General features: G+C 33.7%; 1 protein-coding gene across 3 annotated transcripts in view; it reads right to left on the bottom strand.

Moving 5' to 3' along the window:
- The window catches only part of Syt12 (Synaptotagmin 12), a 37113-nt gene that overhangs the window by 5620 nt on the left and 15308 nt on the right, over nucleotides 1–16185 (bottom strand). For all 3 annotated transcript variants that reach the window (XR_013007615.1, XR_013007616.1, XM_076417069.1), the window contains exons 2-6: nucleotides 8974–9158; nucleotides 4202–4470; nucleotides 3949–4145; nucleotides 2295–2475; nucleotides 31–238 (exon numbers count right to left, since the gene is read on the bottom strand). Coding sequence is in view for 1 of the 3 variants with exons in the window: in XM_076417069.1 (XP_076273184.1) it covers nucleotides 31–238; nucleotides 2295–2475; nucleotides 3949–4145; nucleotides 4202–4470; nucleotides 8974–9156 (1038 nt within the window). In the remaining 2 variants the exon portion in view is untranslated. The remainder of the gene's footprint in view (nucleotides 1–30; nucleotides 239–2294; nucleotides 2476–3948; nucleotides 4146–4201; nucleotides 4471–8973; nucleotides 9159–16185) is intronic.

Here is a 16185-nt window from a genome sequence, read left to right as displayed (position 1 = left end):
ATATTTTTTAAACCTTAGCATACTAATTACCTGCATTTGCTCCCGCGGGTTCAAAGAAAACAAAAACCTCTCTTTATAGCTGGGGCTGCTGGTGCTCCGGTATACTTTGGTCTGGATCGTGGCTTCTTTGTCGGGCAGCAGGGAAACTCGAACGTATGTGTCCATGAAACCGTCTATTTTCGCCACTCCGCTCAGATCTTTGGCCTCGAGTACGTTCACAATGAAGTCCCAACTTTCGCTGCAAAGCAAAAGAGGAAATAATTTCTGTAAGGAGTGGACTCGTAACGACGGCATCCGACTGAAGGGTGCTTGAGTCAGCGGGGAAAAAACACCGGTTAGAAGTTTAGTTTCATTAATGCCAGATTTTTCTACGTTCTATTGTTTGCATTGCCCACTTGATTTATTGAAGTTTTTTTCAGCCTTGTACCTACATTCGTGGCCAGTCAATGGAAACTGTTTTAAAAATATTTTATTCAATATCTATCAAAATCGACGAAGTAGTGATTATCACGTATATTATAAAAATATATAGAATAATGAAAACATATAGTTTATTCAAAGTTGCTGTAAACGTACGTCATTAAAATGTTTAATGTATTGCCTATCGCAATTTATATATTGGTTTTCGAATCAGACAATATTTTCCTTCTCATTTTATTTAAATTAAAAAGAGATTCTGATTAGTTCGGACACGTAAAAGAAAGAGTCTGTCAAAGTCCTCCGGTTGTCAGACGTATGCAAAATGCTTGAAAACAATATTAACAAGAGGTAACTTAGTAACTCTAACCTATAAACTATTGTGGCTGTATAATTACCTGTAGCTTTTAGATATACTATAATGTTAAAATAAATTATGTTTGATGACATTTTTGTTTCATAATTTTATTTAGATTAAAATTTTGTTGGAGGTCAATGACAAAATAAGATAAAACTCAGAGTTGATGCGGCAACATTGCACCGGTTTAACGTCATAAACTGAGGTGACGCAATGAAATCATTTAATAAAACTGCATAATTATAGATGAGTAAGAGATTAATTGAAAAGTCCCCGGCCTACCACAGTAAAACACATTGGGATATTAGCACAAACAAATTATTTTTTTTATTCAACAAAATTGCCTTCAAGGATGATACACTGATTAGCAACCCTCCAACTTTTCGATACCATTTTTGTAGTATGATTTGTCCTTTGCCAAAATAGGCCTCAGTTTCGGCGATCACCTCTTCATTCGACGAAAATTTCTTCCTAGCGAGCATTCTTTTGAGATCTGAGAACAGGAAATAGTCGTTGGGGGCCAGATATGCAGAATACGATGGACGAGGAAGCAATTGGAAACCCAATTCATGGATTTTTGACACGGTGTATTATCTTGGTGAATCAGCACTTTTTTTTCTTCAAATGCCACTTTGCACAGAGCTTTTTCATACCCAAATATTCGTGAATGATATGATGTACAGGTTTAGTTGATATCTTTAGAGTGTCTGCTATTTCATTCAATTTCAATTTACGGTCATTCAAAATTATTTTGTGGATTTTTTAAATGTTTTCGTCGGTAACAATCTCTTTTAGGCGTCCACTGCGTTCACCGTCTTCGGTGCTCATTTCACCACGTCTAAACTTAGCATACCAATCCTTGATGGTTGATTTTCCTGGGACAGTGTCTGAAAACTCGTCATCAAGTCAAGTTTTTGCTTCAACCGTATTTTTTCCTTTCAAAAAGCAATATTTTATCAACACGCTAAATTCTTTTTCATCCATTTTTTTCACAATAACAAAAGTTGCTTCACTGAAATTATTATAGTTCGCGAACTAATGACCCGACCGCTGTCAAATTTATACACGCATCTTTTGAGGGTTAGGGCTAACTAAAAAACACATGGATTTAATTCTAGTAGCGTCATCTATGTGTCAGGCTGTCAATTGACCTGTTATATATACTTTAAAATAAGATCAATTAATTAAAATAGTATTTTATACAGATGATCACTTCATGAAGTCATTTTCTACATGCCATGTAGAATAAACATAAACACAACAAATAGCGGGTATATTGTGTAAATAATAAGATTAAAAAAAATATACGTTATACCTATATATAAACACAAGGGTTAACGGTTTGTTGTTTTGAAAATGTAATTGAAATATGGAAATCTGGAATTATTAAAGATGTTAATTTTTTTGCTCGCAATCGCCATGAACTACTTTCAATATATCATATGTGGCGATGTTTAACTGTTTTTTTTCGATTATTCAGTGACGAATATGATGAAAAAATGATGGGGAAATAAAGCACCTGTCGTATTCTAGGCCGATACACAAATATCCCGTGACGTTGAATCCTTCCAGGTCGCCAAGTGCCACGGACGTGTCGGAGCACACGCTGTCGCAGGACAACGCTCGTTTCAGGTCGTCGGAACTCATTTCTTGTTCATCGTAAGTCGATGGTGGAGGCGAAGGTACATCAAGTGGTTTTTCTGCGATATAAAAAAATTATTCCATAATTCATATTGATCTGTCAATGTAAAATTCTGTGTTCTGTAGTGATTAAATTTTTTATATAAAAAATTAAGGCTGAAGTTTGAAAGCACATGGTACCTAATAGTCGGTCTAAAATAGTGATGAACTCATGTCATTACTACGTCGAATGTATTTCTATTGCAGTTTATGAATTCGTTTTAGAACCAGGCCGTGTTATTCCCTTTAAGTTTGTAAACACAGGATTTAGAAATTTGCCAAAGTGACACTATAATTATTTAATTTTAATTGAAAAATAGCATAATACCGTTGGTGGAAATATTAATATCCACGTTATTAAAAAATGTAAAAACCAAAAAAATATATTGGGAATTTAAATAAATTGGTTTGTTTTCTAGAAAAAAAAACACAATTGATTTTTTCCTTTAAATAAAGAGCTAGGAAAATGCACCAACGTAACACTATAATTATTTAATTTTAATTGAAAAATAGCATAATACCGTTGGTGGAAATATTAATATCCACATTGTTAAAAAATGCAAATAGCCGAAAAAAACAACATTTGGGATTCAAAATATTTTTTTTATATAAGCAAAAGACATAATTGTTTTATTCCTTTAAATAACGAGTTAGGAATTTGTACCAACGTAACCCTATAATTCAGTGTTATAGAAAAAAAGCATAATACCGTCGGATGAAATATCAATATCCACGTTATTAAAAAATGTAAAAACCAAAAAAATATATTGGGAATTTAAATAAATTGGTTTGTTTTCTAGAAAAAAAAAACAATTGATTTTTTCCTTTAAATAAAGAGCTAGGAAAATGCACCAACGTAACACTATAATTATTTAATTTTAATTGAAAAATAGCATAATACCGTTGGTGGAAATATTAATATCCACGTTATTAAAATATGTTACATAGAAAAAAGGACCCAAGTTCCCCTTAATTAATTATTTAGGAATTTCAATCAAAGTAACACTACAATTTTTACTTTTAATAGAAAAATAATATATTTGTGGTTCGTAGAAATATTAATATCCCTAAGATTAAAAAAAAAACATTTTATTTCCTGCTTAAATAATGTTATTTTTTGACATTGGAACGTGTTGTCGTCATATATTTTGATGACGTGCATTGGCTTTGGTTTCACACTAAAAGTAATAATATTATTATGTATTAAAATAATATATAATAATATTATTCCATAATTGTCATAAGTAATTGCTCAAAATGCAATAAGAAATAACCATCCGAATAATTTCTCAAGGAAATCAGTTTGAGTTTGAAGCGAATCAAACCACACGGACTTGTTAAGTGTATTCTTACCGTTGGTTTAAGTAGTTTAGTTTACTGATGTATTAATCCTGTACTCATCTTGATTGAGTATTAATGCAAATTCAACCGAACAGTAGTAATATTAATTTTGTGGTACCTGCCGTTATGCAAGCCGCTCCAGATGGACTTACCTTTAAATTCGGTTGTTTGCTGGTGAATAACTGACAGCTTCAAAGGAGCACTTTGGGTACGTGACACGTTTCGCGATGGCGAGGGCGGAGGGGGGTCCAGACTGACCGGGAACGACGACTGGGACGCCAGGGTGGCCACATTCGCCGAACTCACCGGTCTTGGGATGGGCGATATTGTCGTCGATTCGATCGTAAGCCTGAAACCGGGTTTCCACTGAAACGCGCACCAAAACAAATCGTTGATGATTGTTACCCGTTTATTTTATTGATGATCTTTTCGGTGTCCTTTACGTCGTTTTCGTTTGCTTGGTCGGTTGTTCCTACGGAGGGCAGTGGGATATTGCTTGGTACTGGCGCTGGTCTCAGTGGTTGGGGGGGTATGGTGTCGGTCTCCTCGGTACTGCCTTGCCACTCGTTCAGACTGGTGGTGGCTACCGATATGCGAAAGTCTCGGTCGACGGAATCGAATCGTTTGAAGCTACCGTTGGTCCAGTCGAGCTGAATGTCTGAATCGGAGTGTACCTGAAATAAACATGTTGTAATAGTAACAAAATAATGTCGCATTAGACAAGGAGCAGACCTAAACCAGCAAAGAGCTGGACCTAAAATCAAAGAGCTTGGTTTATCAGTTAATTATGAAACTTGTTTGGACTTATAGGCTTTCCATTTTTTGACATCTTCATAATTAGTAAAGCACAGGTCACGACTCATATAACAGGTCGATTGAAGTCCCCGATCTACCATAGTAAAACACATTTTTGGCTAAATTAGTTTTTTTTATTCAACATAATTCCCTTCAAGGATGATTCACTCATTATAGCGACCTTCCAACTTTTCGATTAAACAATTTTGGAGTACGATTTGTCCTTTGTTTCAAAATAGGCCTCAGTTTTGTCGATCACCTCTTCATTCGACGAAAATTTCTTCCCAGCGAGCATTCTTTTGAGATCTGAGAATCAGGAAATAGTCGCTGGGGGCCATATCTGGAGAATACGGTGGATGAGGAAGCAATTCGTGGATTTTTGCCATCATTTTCACTAACTTGCGACACAGTGCATCGTCTTGGTGAAACAGCACTTTCTTTTTCTTCAATTACGGCCGTTTTTCGGCGATTTCGTCCTTCAAACAGCCCAATAACGCTGTGTAATAGTCGCTGTTGATGGTCCTTCCTTTTTCCAGGTAGTCAATGAAAATTATTACATGCGCATCCCAAAACACAGACACCATAACCTTGCCAGCCGACTGTTGCGTTTTCCCACGTTTTGGAGCGGGTTCATCGTGTGCAGTCCACTCGGATGACTGCCAATTGGACTTCGGAGTGAAATGATGGAGCCATGTTTCATCCATTGTCACATATCGACGCAAAAAACTCGAGTTGATTACGCTTGATCATCTTCAAACACTGCTCCGAATCATCAACTCGTTAATGTTTTTGGTCAAAAGTGAGCTCGCGCGGCAACCACTTTGCACAGAGATTTCTAATACTCAAATATTCCTAAATGATATGATGTACACATTCAGTTGATGTCTTTAGAGTGTCTACTATTTGATTCAATTTCAATTTACGGTCATTTACAATCATTTTGTGGATTTTTAAAATGTTTTCGTCGGTAAAAACCTCTTTTGGGCGTTCACTGTGTTCACCGTCTTCGGTGCTCATTTCAACACGTCTAAACTTAGCATACCAATCCTTGATGGTTGATTATCCTGAGGCAGCATCCAGAAACTGGGCATCAGGTCAAGTTTTTACTTCAACTGTATTTTTTCCGTTCAAAAAGCAATATTTTATTAACACGCGAAATTCCTTTTTATCCATTTTTTTCACAATAACAAAAGTTGGTTCACTTAAAATGCTATAATTCACAATCTAATAATTCGACAGCTGTCAAATTTATACACGCATCTTTTGAGGGTTAGGGCTAACTAAAAATCATATGGATTTAATTCTAGTAGCGCCATCTATGTATCAGGCCGGGGACTTTTCAATTGACCTCTTATGATTAAATTAATAAATTGTGGTCGAATTTCTAATTATTGAATTTTGAATAATTGATTTACAATATATAACAGTCAATTATAACAGTTTTATTAAATAGAAATCCGTCATGGCCTAATCTATATAAAAATAATGCAATATTTATTTATCTTGCTCAACATTCTATCACTTTATTTAATATACTTTAGTAATTTTGTTTAATGGGAAAAATGTGTACGTTTTCTTCCATCAGTAATGTCACGGCCGACCTCCGAAAATGCGACAGAGACAAATTCAGCGAAAATATGAACCACGGACGCGTAAACCGGAATAAATTATCATTTGATCTTTGCAGGGGCAGCACGACAAGTAAATGAACGCCATCGAAACGGAGTTGTGGTAAACAAGTGGCATCCGAAGCTGTCACTTCAAATTTAGATCCGATTTTTCGATTGCTTTTTCGGAAGTTGTTTAAAGGTCCCACGCCCTCTCCGCGACGGTCGCCCATCGAGCTATATATCCGAAAGGACCTTGACTTTTTTTTTTTGGTGGCGGTTTTTTCGAGTTATTTTTAGACGAGGTTTTATCAACTTATAATGAGGCAATTTTTATTTACTTGTCAATACCGTGTCTTGTCGTGATTTTTGATTCAAAAGGTAAATGTATTCTGGGTTATAAATATAGTCTTTCCAAAATAGCAGTGAACTCACCCCATCAAGATATATTTTTTATATTACTTTTAGTAGTTCCACAATCTGCTTAGAGGGCAATAAGTATTTGGTATGTTTTCATTATATGTACATGGCATGTAGGAAATCACTTCATTAGGTGATCTCCTATATACAATACTATTTTAATTAATTAGTCTTAATCTAAAGCTTATTCTAAAGTCTATATAACAGGTCAATTGAAGTCCCCAGCCTACAATAGTAAAACACCTTTTTTTGGCAAAATTTGTTTCTTTTATTCAACATAATTCCCTTCAAGGGTGATATACTGATTATAGCGACCCTCCAACTTTTCGATACCATTTTTGTAGTGTGATTTGCCCTTTGCTTCAAAATAGGCCTCAGTTTCGGCGATCACATTTTCATTCGACGACAGTTTCTTTCCAGCGAGCATTCTTTTGAGATCTGAGAACAGGAAATAGTCACTAGGGGCCAGATCTAGAGAATACGGTGGATGAGGAAGCAATTCGAAGCCCAATTCATGGATTTTTGCCATCGTTTTCATTGACTTGTGGCACGGTGCATTGTCTCGGTGAAGCAGCTCTTTCTTTTTCTTCTTCGGTCGTTTTCCGGCGATTTCGTACTTCAAACGGTCCAATAACCGATTGATGTAATAGTCGCTGTTGATGGTCCTTCCTTTTTCAAGGTAGTCAATGAAAATTATTCCATGAACATCCCAAAATACAGACGCCATAACCTTGCCAGCCGACTATTGCTTTTTCCCACGCTTTGGAGCGGGTTCATCGTGTGCAGTCCACTCGGATGAATGTCGATTGAACTTCGGAGTGGAATGATGGAGCCATGTTTCATCCATTGTCAAATATTGACGCAAATACTAGGGTTTATTATGCTTGATCATCTTCAAACAATTTCAATTTACGGTCATTCAAAATCATTTTGTGAATTTTTTTAATGTTTTTGTCGGTAACAACCTGTTTTGGGCGTTCACTGCGTTCACCGTCTTCGGTACTCATTTCACCACGTCTATACTTAGCATGCCAATCCTTGATGGTTGATTTTACTGGGGCAGTGTCCGAAAACTCGGCATCAAGGCAAAGTTTTGCTTCAACTGTATTATTCCCTTCAGAAAGCAATTTTTTATCAACTAGCGAAATTCTTTACTTTACATTTACACTTTATTAATTTACAAACTAATGATCCGACAGCTATCAAATTTATACACGCATATTTTGTGGGTTAGGGCTAATTAAAAAACATATGGATTTAATTCTAGTAGCGCTATCTATGTGTCAGACCGGCGACTTTTTTATTTTGATTTTCTACAGTTGAGACCCTTTATGTATAGCTTCTCAATAACTTTTTAAATTCACCATTTTGTTACGTAGTATGATTTTCTACAGTTATCCTATATGTATCCTATATATTCACCTTAAGTTGTTTCCGTTCTCATTACCCTTGCATTTGCATTGGCCTTGCTAATTGTCAGAGTTGGATTATAAGCCTACAACCTAAAAGTTTCATTCAGTTATTGCCACTTTTACTATCTCAGTCACTGTTTGATCACTAGATTATTAGAAATCTGTCTGATCTATGGTATATCTTTTTTCAGGACTATTTATTTTAAAGTAAACTATATAGCACCTTCAACAGAGCTTTCTCGTAGTCAAATGCTCATGCAATATAAACCCAACACGTTTTTTGATATATTTACGACGTCAGCTAACTCACACAACTTCACTTTTCGATCATTGAAGACGATTTTGTTTTTTTATGTTTTCATCGGTGTCTCTACGACCACGTTTGAAGTCAGCAAACCAACGTTTTATTGTTGTTTCTGATAGAGTTCTTATAATACTTTTCAAGCCATTGCTTCGCGTGAACCGTATTTTTCCCCATCAAGAAGCAGTATAAAATTAAAACACGTAATTGTTTTTGATCCATTATTTTGAAAATAACAAAAGTAGTGCCACTCATAGCACGATAAGTCACACACTTATGAGTAGAATATTATGAAATGTTAACAGCTTTCTTCTGAAGGTTAGTACTAACTTAAAAAAGTACTAAAAGTAGCGCCATCTATGTGTTAGACCCCGAAACTTTTTAGCACATGTGTTATAATTCGTATACATGTGACGTGAAACTGTGATATACTACTTTTAAAGGTGATGTATTGGAATATATCTAATTTTAGGATATGGCGTTATAAATATGACAATTTTGCATAACTTAACTGGCGATATGTTTAACACATTGTTATTTATTTTAATACTTAATATAATTAATTAAACTTTTCGTTTAAATATATTCTTCACTAATACAATACCGCAGATGAAATTTAAGAATAAAATGTAAATTACATACCAAATACCCGTTAGCATTGTAATGACCCTTTAGTCGTGTTAGTCCAACTTTTTCCTCTTTGTTCGAAGTGATCCAGGCATTGATCCAATTGATGATATTAAAAGAATGATAGAGGGCGAAGAAAATCAACAGAGCGACCAAAACTATGCAGATAGCGATCACTGCGAGTTGCTCTGATCCCATATCTGAAAAATAATTTTAAAACGTTACTATTTATCATTCTTGCATATAAGCAATTCTTCTTTATTTCCTTATCAATATTATAAACACAAGAAAATATCATCATCAAAGAATGATTCAGAGGAAGCACATATCAAAAACTATTCTTGTAATATATATCAAATTATTTAAACTAGCATTTGTTGAATCGAAAGTAATATTTGAGTGTTGGTTACAGTTTATTATATACAGCTTGAACTGCAACGAAAGCAACATGGGATATTGCTGTTGGTTGTGATTAATGGGCTTAAATTGAACAATTCACACAAAGTTCAAACACAGGTCAAATAAAGGTTGGGAATAAAGAATTTTCGATTTTGGTCTTGTAATTCTTCATATCTCTAGTACCATTTATTCAACGATTTATTCAAGCTTCAAATGATGATTCACAAATGGAAATTCAACTCATTTTTTTAACTATCGACTGCTTCGACTGTTTCGCAACTATTAACTGTTGCTACTGTTTCTACTGTTCTGCTGTTCCCAACGCTAGTATTAAGCTATATAGTGTGTATATAGTAGAATATAAAATACGTGTAGTAGATATGTTTATTAACCTTTTTGTTTATTTTTTCAGTTATTACAATGACCATTACGCACATATTTTATTTTAAAACGTTTTTTTGTGTTGCAAGTTTCATTATTTTTTACTTTTTAGTGAGTTCCTTATTTATTTTTTTGAAGTCAATTCATTTTTTTAAAAATATTTTTATTCAACATACATTGATAGCTACTACTGTTTTTCATCTTTCAGGTTATTTACGTGTTCCAACTTGAAAGAACGATCTATCTTTTGAGGCTATCCACCCATCGATCCCACTCATTTGAACAAGTAGTAATCAGAAGGAGCCAGGTCTGAAGAATATGGCAGGGAAGGGAACCGTTGCTGTTTTAATATATCCAAGTATGTTTTCAACGTTTGTTTATGCTGAAGGGTGACATAACAAAATATTTAAGTTTTTGAATCATTCGGCAATTCTGCATATCTTTATTGTGTTTTACATGGATCATCAGCCATTAATACCTTCAAATTCTCGCCATGAAATGTTTTTGGCTGCCAAGAAAACTCTTTAACTTCGTTGAAACCGATGGAGCATAATTGAGCATAAACCTCACACAGAATTTGGTAACCTTCAGCCTCCTTTATCTTCAGATTGAAGTAAAAAAGTAAAACTTCCCGCAAGTGCAATTTACTCTGTACAAATTCAGATTCAGACTTCGACGAGATAACATATACTAAAAAGTGAGCCTTCAATATGAAGTTGGTTACAAATATACCCGATGCGGTTTAACATACAGTACCACCATCTGTTGTAAATATTTTAAAATTAATTTATAAACCCATATATGTTTAATTTTAGAGAATCGACCACCTATAATAACACTGAACACACGCCTTCTTTCATAACTTTTAGATCGAAATGTGTTGTTCGGATTTCCTTGGATTCTTTTCTCTCCGAGGGTTTATCTTTATGTTGAAAAACAAAGGTGCGTTTAGTTCTTCGTATGTTCGGAGATCCCTGATGGAATCGAATACGTAACTTTCCGTCCAATTTAATAATATCCTACATTTTATTTTACAATAGTAAGCTTTTCCCAAAATCCTAGATTTAACCGTTCTTCCCGTTACTTTTCTGGGGATGTAGCTTGAGATATTCTAGATTTTTTTCTTTTATTTTAGTTTCTACGTTGATCCGATATACACTAGTTTTCTTAGTTTTTCTTTTTCACTAGTTTTATGGGTTTGTTTCCCTGGTGAATTGAAAACGACAAATTGGAAAGATTTTATTATGGATTTAAGATAAGTTTTAGATATTAGGGGTTTAAATTGAAATCCGCAGTTTTACAACATATGATGCCAGTGGGAACTGGGGACACAAAGTGGTATAACAATAATAATATAACATATGGACTGAAAAATCCCGGGCATAACAAAAAAACGCGTTTTTTTTTTGTCCAAAATAGGATTTATTCATCAATGTAATCGCCATCAAGAGCCACACAATCATTCCAGGCCTGTCACCAGATGCCATTTTGATTCCAGAGTAGAGTGGTGGAGCCATTGTCACATGTAAATGTAAAAATTCTGGTTTGTTACGTTTAAACATGACCAAACACTGCTCAGAATCATCAACACGTTCTTCTTTTTGGTCAATAATGAGCAAAGGCGGCACCTAATTTGAATATAGCTTTCTCGTTCAAATGCTCATGCAATATAAAACTAACACGTTCTTTTGATATATTTACGATGTGAGATAACTCACGCAACTTCAATTTTCGATCACTCAAAACGGTTTTATTAATTTTTTTCCTGCTGTTACCACCTCATTTGGCCGTCCACTGCGTTCTGTATCATCGGTGTCTGTACGACCACGTTTGAAGTCAACAAATCAACGTTTTATTATTGTTTATGATGGGACAGAGTCCTCATAAAACTTTTCAAACCATTACTTCGCTAGAAAGGTTTTTTTCCCATCAAGAAGCAGTGTAAAATTAAAGAACAAAATTAGTTTAGATTAATTATTTTGAAAATAACAAAAGTAGCGTCACTTTTAGCACAATAACTTATAAACTTATGAGTAGAATACTATGAAATTTTAACAGCTTCCTTTTGAAGGTTTGTACTATCGAAAAAAGCAAAAGCAGCGAATGCAATGAAATTGGCACGATCTATATATTAGACCCTTGAATTTTCAGCCTATATGTTATAATTCAACAAGCGCGATTTGCGAGATATATTAGTGTAATATTATATCATATCATAGGTGGATTAGTCAAAGAACGTGAGAAAGCAAGTAGTTGTTTCATAGGTTTAAATTCACAGCAATTAAAGAAGTTTTAAGAGACGAAATTAGAGATGCTGTTGGACGAAGATTATTGTAAAAATCAGCAAGAACAATCCTACTCATTAGGTGTTACATAAGAAACCATTTACAATCGATTAAAATTCTTGAAAATTGTTCAAAAGAAGGACAATTTGCCATAGTTGCCGGTGACGAGAAGTGAAATAATCGCAGAGATATGCTTGCTCATGTAACAGGAACATATTTATTACTTATGAGCCTTTCTCAAAGTTCTGGTGATACATTAGAAAATGGAACCAAACATCCCATCTGCCCCATGGCTTGCTCCATGTATTTTAAGGGACAATATCATACAAACACAGGCGCAAGGGTTCAGTTTCTATCTATGAATCGATTCCAGTCTCTGCAAGACTCTCCCAGTCTATCTCTATCTGAGTGGTATCAAGCTGATCTCAAAAAGGAGTTGCTGAAACCGCTTGGTTCATTTCTTCGTCTCAGAGGATATGATCGGCGAGCTAAAATAATGCATAAATCATTCATTTTTTTGAAAGAGAAGAATTCTTGGCACGCCATTTAAGTGACGAAAATTTGGAACTAGAAGTGTCGGCCACCGGGAAAATTATCGTTATATATATGTTAATATATTTAAGAAAGAAAATAGAAATATTGGGCAGCAAAATTTTGTCCACCTAATTTTGCGATAGTCGCAGGTTCGAATCCTGCTGGGGCATGTTTTTAAATGTATGTTTGTGATTGTTTAACATTTGTGATTGTCGATGGGCAAGAATGTAAAATCCGACAAGGAATATATCCCAGTTACGCCAGTAGCCAGGCTGGGTAAGACCGGATGTCTTCTGGGATGATTTCTAACTTGGTCACTTGACAGTCGGTAGGCTTCATGCCGAGGACCGTGGTTCGGAGCCCACGTTAAACATAAAAGGATACTCTAAAATATATCAAAAAAATATTTAAAAATAAGTATCAAAAATCGCGAAACATTTAAAATTAAGTATCAAATTTAGTTTATAAAGAAAAATATCGATATTTCTTCGGCATCCCCACTTGGAACACTATAGCCATCGAATGATTGCTTTTCAGCAATGCATAACAACTTCAACCCAAATTCTCAACATCTAAGATAACGGGCTTCATATTCGTTTGGTTTACGAAGTAACATAAACAATTATATATTTTCTCTCGATGTAGCTTATATTATCGTCTATATAAAGTGAATTTTTTATGATATTGTTATTTTATAATGAAAATTTGATTAAAACTCTAAAAAAATTGTGCTGTCTATCCCCTTAAGCTAATCAATTGTTTACTGATATACTTATATATTAAAGTATATTAAAATGTATTCAAATATATCACAAATAACGTTATAGATACCTAGTCCATCATGCGTCTTTTTAATAATATTGATAGGGATTGTTGAATACATTAATACTGTTATTCAAATTTTTGCTTATATTAATCTTATATTATTCTAGATACATATAATGGATTCTTCAATCGGTTTTTAGTTCGGTATGATATGGATATAGGTGGTTTTGTTATATATCTTGTTATTATTATTCTTAGTAGTCTATAATTGTAATTAATAATTGATGAAACTTTATTTTAACACAAATGAATATAAATTATCGTGGGATTAGAAAGCTATATAAAGCCAATTTGAACTTATAGGGAGCAAATATGGGGTTGCACTAAGAAATCAAACCAACTAGTAATCCAACGCATTTAGAACAAATAATAAATTAATTGTAAATTAAGATTGTACCAAGCATATAGAATGTAAGATATAATTCATAAAATGAAATAAAAATTAGAAAGCTGACTTGAGTTAAATAATGTGGTTATAATTTTAGAAATAAATATTTAAATTTTACATATGACGACTTTTATTAATGATTTGATATTTAACTTTTCTTAAGACCCGAAGATGCCAAAAGTAATAAGATAGATAGGAAGGTAAAAGTCACAAAGGCTTTTCTTAACTATCAGACAGTTAAATATACGAAATAGTAGAAATATTGAAAAAAGAAATGTAATCTAAAGAAATGTAATCTAAATGCTTTAGATAGTTATCTACTACCAAACTTCTTCATTTTCTCATTGTTGCTTATTTCTCAATAAGTCAGTCCACCATTCATAATTAAACAAAGCCTTTAATATTTTTCAGTAATTATTGTCGTTCAATTTGCAACTATATACAGTGGCGTCAACTCTGGATAGCATCTGAAGCTGAACATGTTCCCCTAAAGATGAACATCTCTTTCAGTCACTTTACGATGATACTATTGGCTGTGTGTCATTGCAAAACTATTTGGCGAATTCAACGCTATTCTTCGTCAAGAGCATGTAGTCTCTCCACTGTTTTTCAACATGAGGGATGCAAGTATGCGAAAACACTTTAAAAATAATTAGATTCAAAGCATTAAAACACTGTATATCTAATATAATGTTATAAATTTCGACCACTAGAGTTTTTTTGTTGATGAAGTTCATGATTTAGTTCGTATTGAGGAGCCATACGGTTTGAGGAAACTAAAATTATGTTGAATTAAATTGAAATAACAACTTCAAGGTAAGCTAAAAATAATCTCGAGTTAATATTGATTTATCTACCGAGATTTGCGTTAAAAAAATTATCATTATCTGTGTTCAGTTAGTCGATTGAATGATAATTAGAGGTGAACCTCCGGTTACACACTAATTGACTTGTTCTTGTACTGATGTAGTTAAATGGTCAATATAGTGTGTAATTATTCACCTGAAGCAATTTGTATCCTATGATTTCCGGCTTAAATGTCTTTATTTGATTGTACACGTGCTAAGTTTTAATTAATTAATTAAATTGATGACAGAATAGGCGTGAATATTTGATAAAGATGCCTTGAAGTATAGATTATATAAAGTAAAACATACTAGGTCGTTTAATAAGTTTGCAAAAATAAAATGGACATTGTTATATAACTTTTCATAATTTCCATCAACTTAAATGTTTTACAATAATTCTCTAAGGGATAATATTATTGTACAGAGGCATAAATTCTCTATTAGTCGGTCAAAATAGCACATTTTAAAGTCATTATAATTATTTTAGGCTGGTCATAGTTAATGAATAAGTAAATATGCAAGCAGTAAGGCAGGAAATAATACAGTAGAGTATAAAGTATCAAAGGAGACTTGGGCAATATACGAACGAGCTGGCATCGGTGCTGAATGAAATATGAGGACAACAGCACGTGAGGTTTAAGAGAAGCGATGTGCGATAATCAAAAACAGATTCATGTAGAGCCATGGAAGCTGCGGCCTCAGATTAAAGATCTTTCATAAAAACATTTTAATCTTAATTAATGTGGTGAAAGTATCGAGGTTCTTTTGGTATTCAATTGGTACCCAATATTGTGACTGAAAAATATTTTATGGCCCATCTTTATTTCTATGACGTTTTACCCTTATACTATATACCTTTAATAACTAGTAACTGATCGTTTAGTACCTCTTCGTTGAATAAATGGTACTAGAGATATGAAGAATTTCAAGACCAAAATTGAAAATACTTTATTCCCAACCTTTATTTGACCTGTGTGTGAATTTTTACTGCTTTGGGTATTTTTTACTAGGTGTACATATACTGATGTTCAATTTAAGCCCATTAATCACAACCAACAGCAATATCCCACGTTGCTTGCGTTGCAGTTCAAGCTGCATATAATAAACTGTAACCAACACTCAAATATTACTTTCGATTCTTCAGTAATTTTGATATAAATATATATATATATATATATATATATATATATATATATATATATATATATATATAATATTTTCGAACATTTATAAGGTTAGATTTCTAGCAAGGTACATATATTCCCTTATATATGTAATCCAATCGATCAGAATATTAAATTTGGGAAAATACCTTTGTCGTCGAACATGTAGAAGCTACGTAGCCTTCATAGGAAACAGCGGCAAATAGAAAAGATATATTTTTTGGCGCAGAACTGCCAACATAAAATGTACGAACGTTCCAACGGGAAACGCTCCCGGCGTATAAGAAAGGAATAAATTCGTTCTATACAAGCCAAACACTTTGACAATAAAGAGACATGAAAAAGAGATACGTCTCAATTTTCTAGATACAGATCAGAATTTAAAATGTATATAGGTAGGGAGA

This window comes from Rhynchophorus ferrugineus, unplaced genomic scaffold (genome assembly GCF_030347505.1).
Source record: "Rhynchophorus ferrugineus isolate W39M unplaced genomic scaffold, kcgeb_rfMv2 rfM11, whole genome shotgun sequence".
Lineage (NCBI taxonomy): Eukaryota > Metazoa > Arthropoda > Insecta > Coleoptera > Curculionidae > Rhynchophorus > Rhynchophorus ferrugineus.
This window is presented reverse-complemented; position numbering and strand designations above follow the sequence as displayed.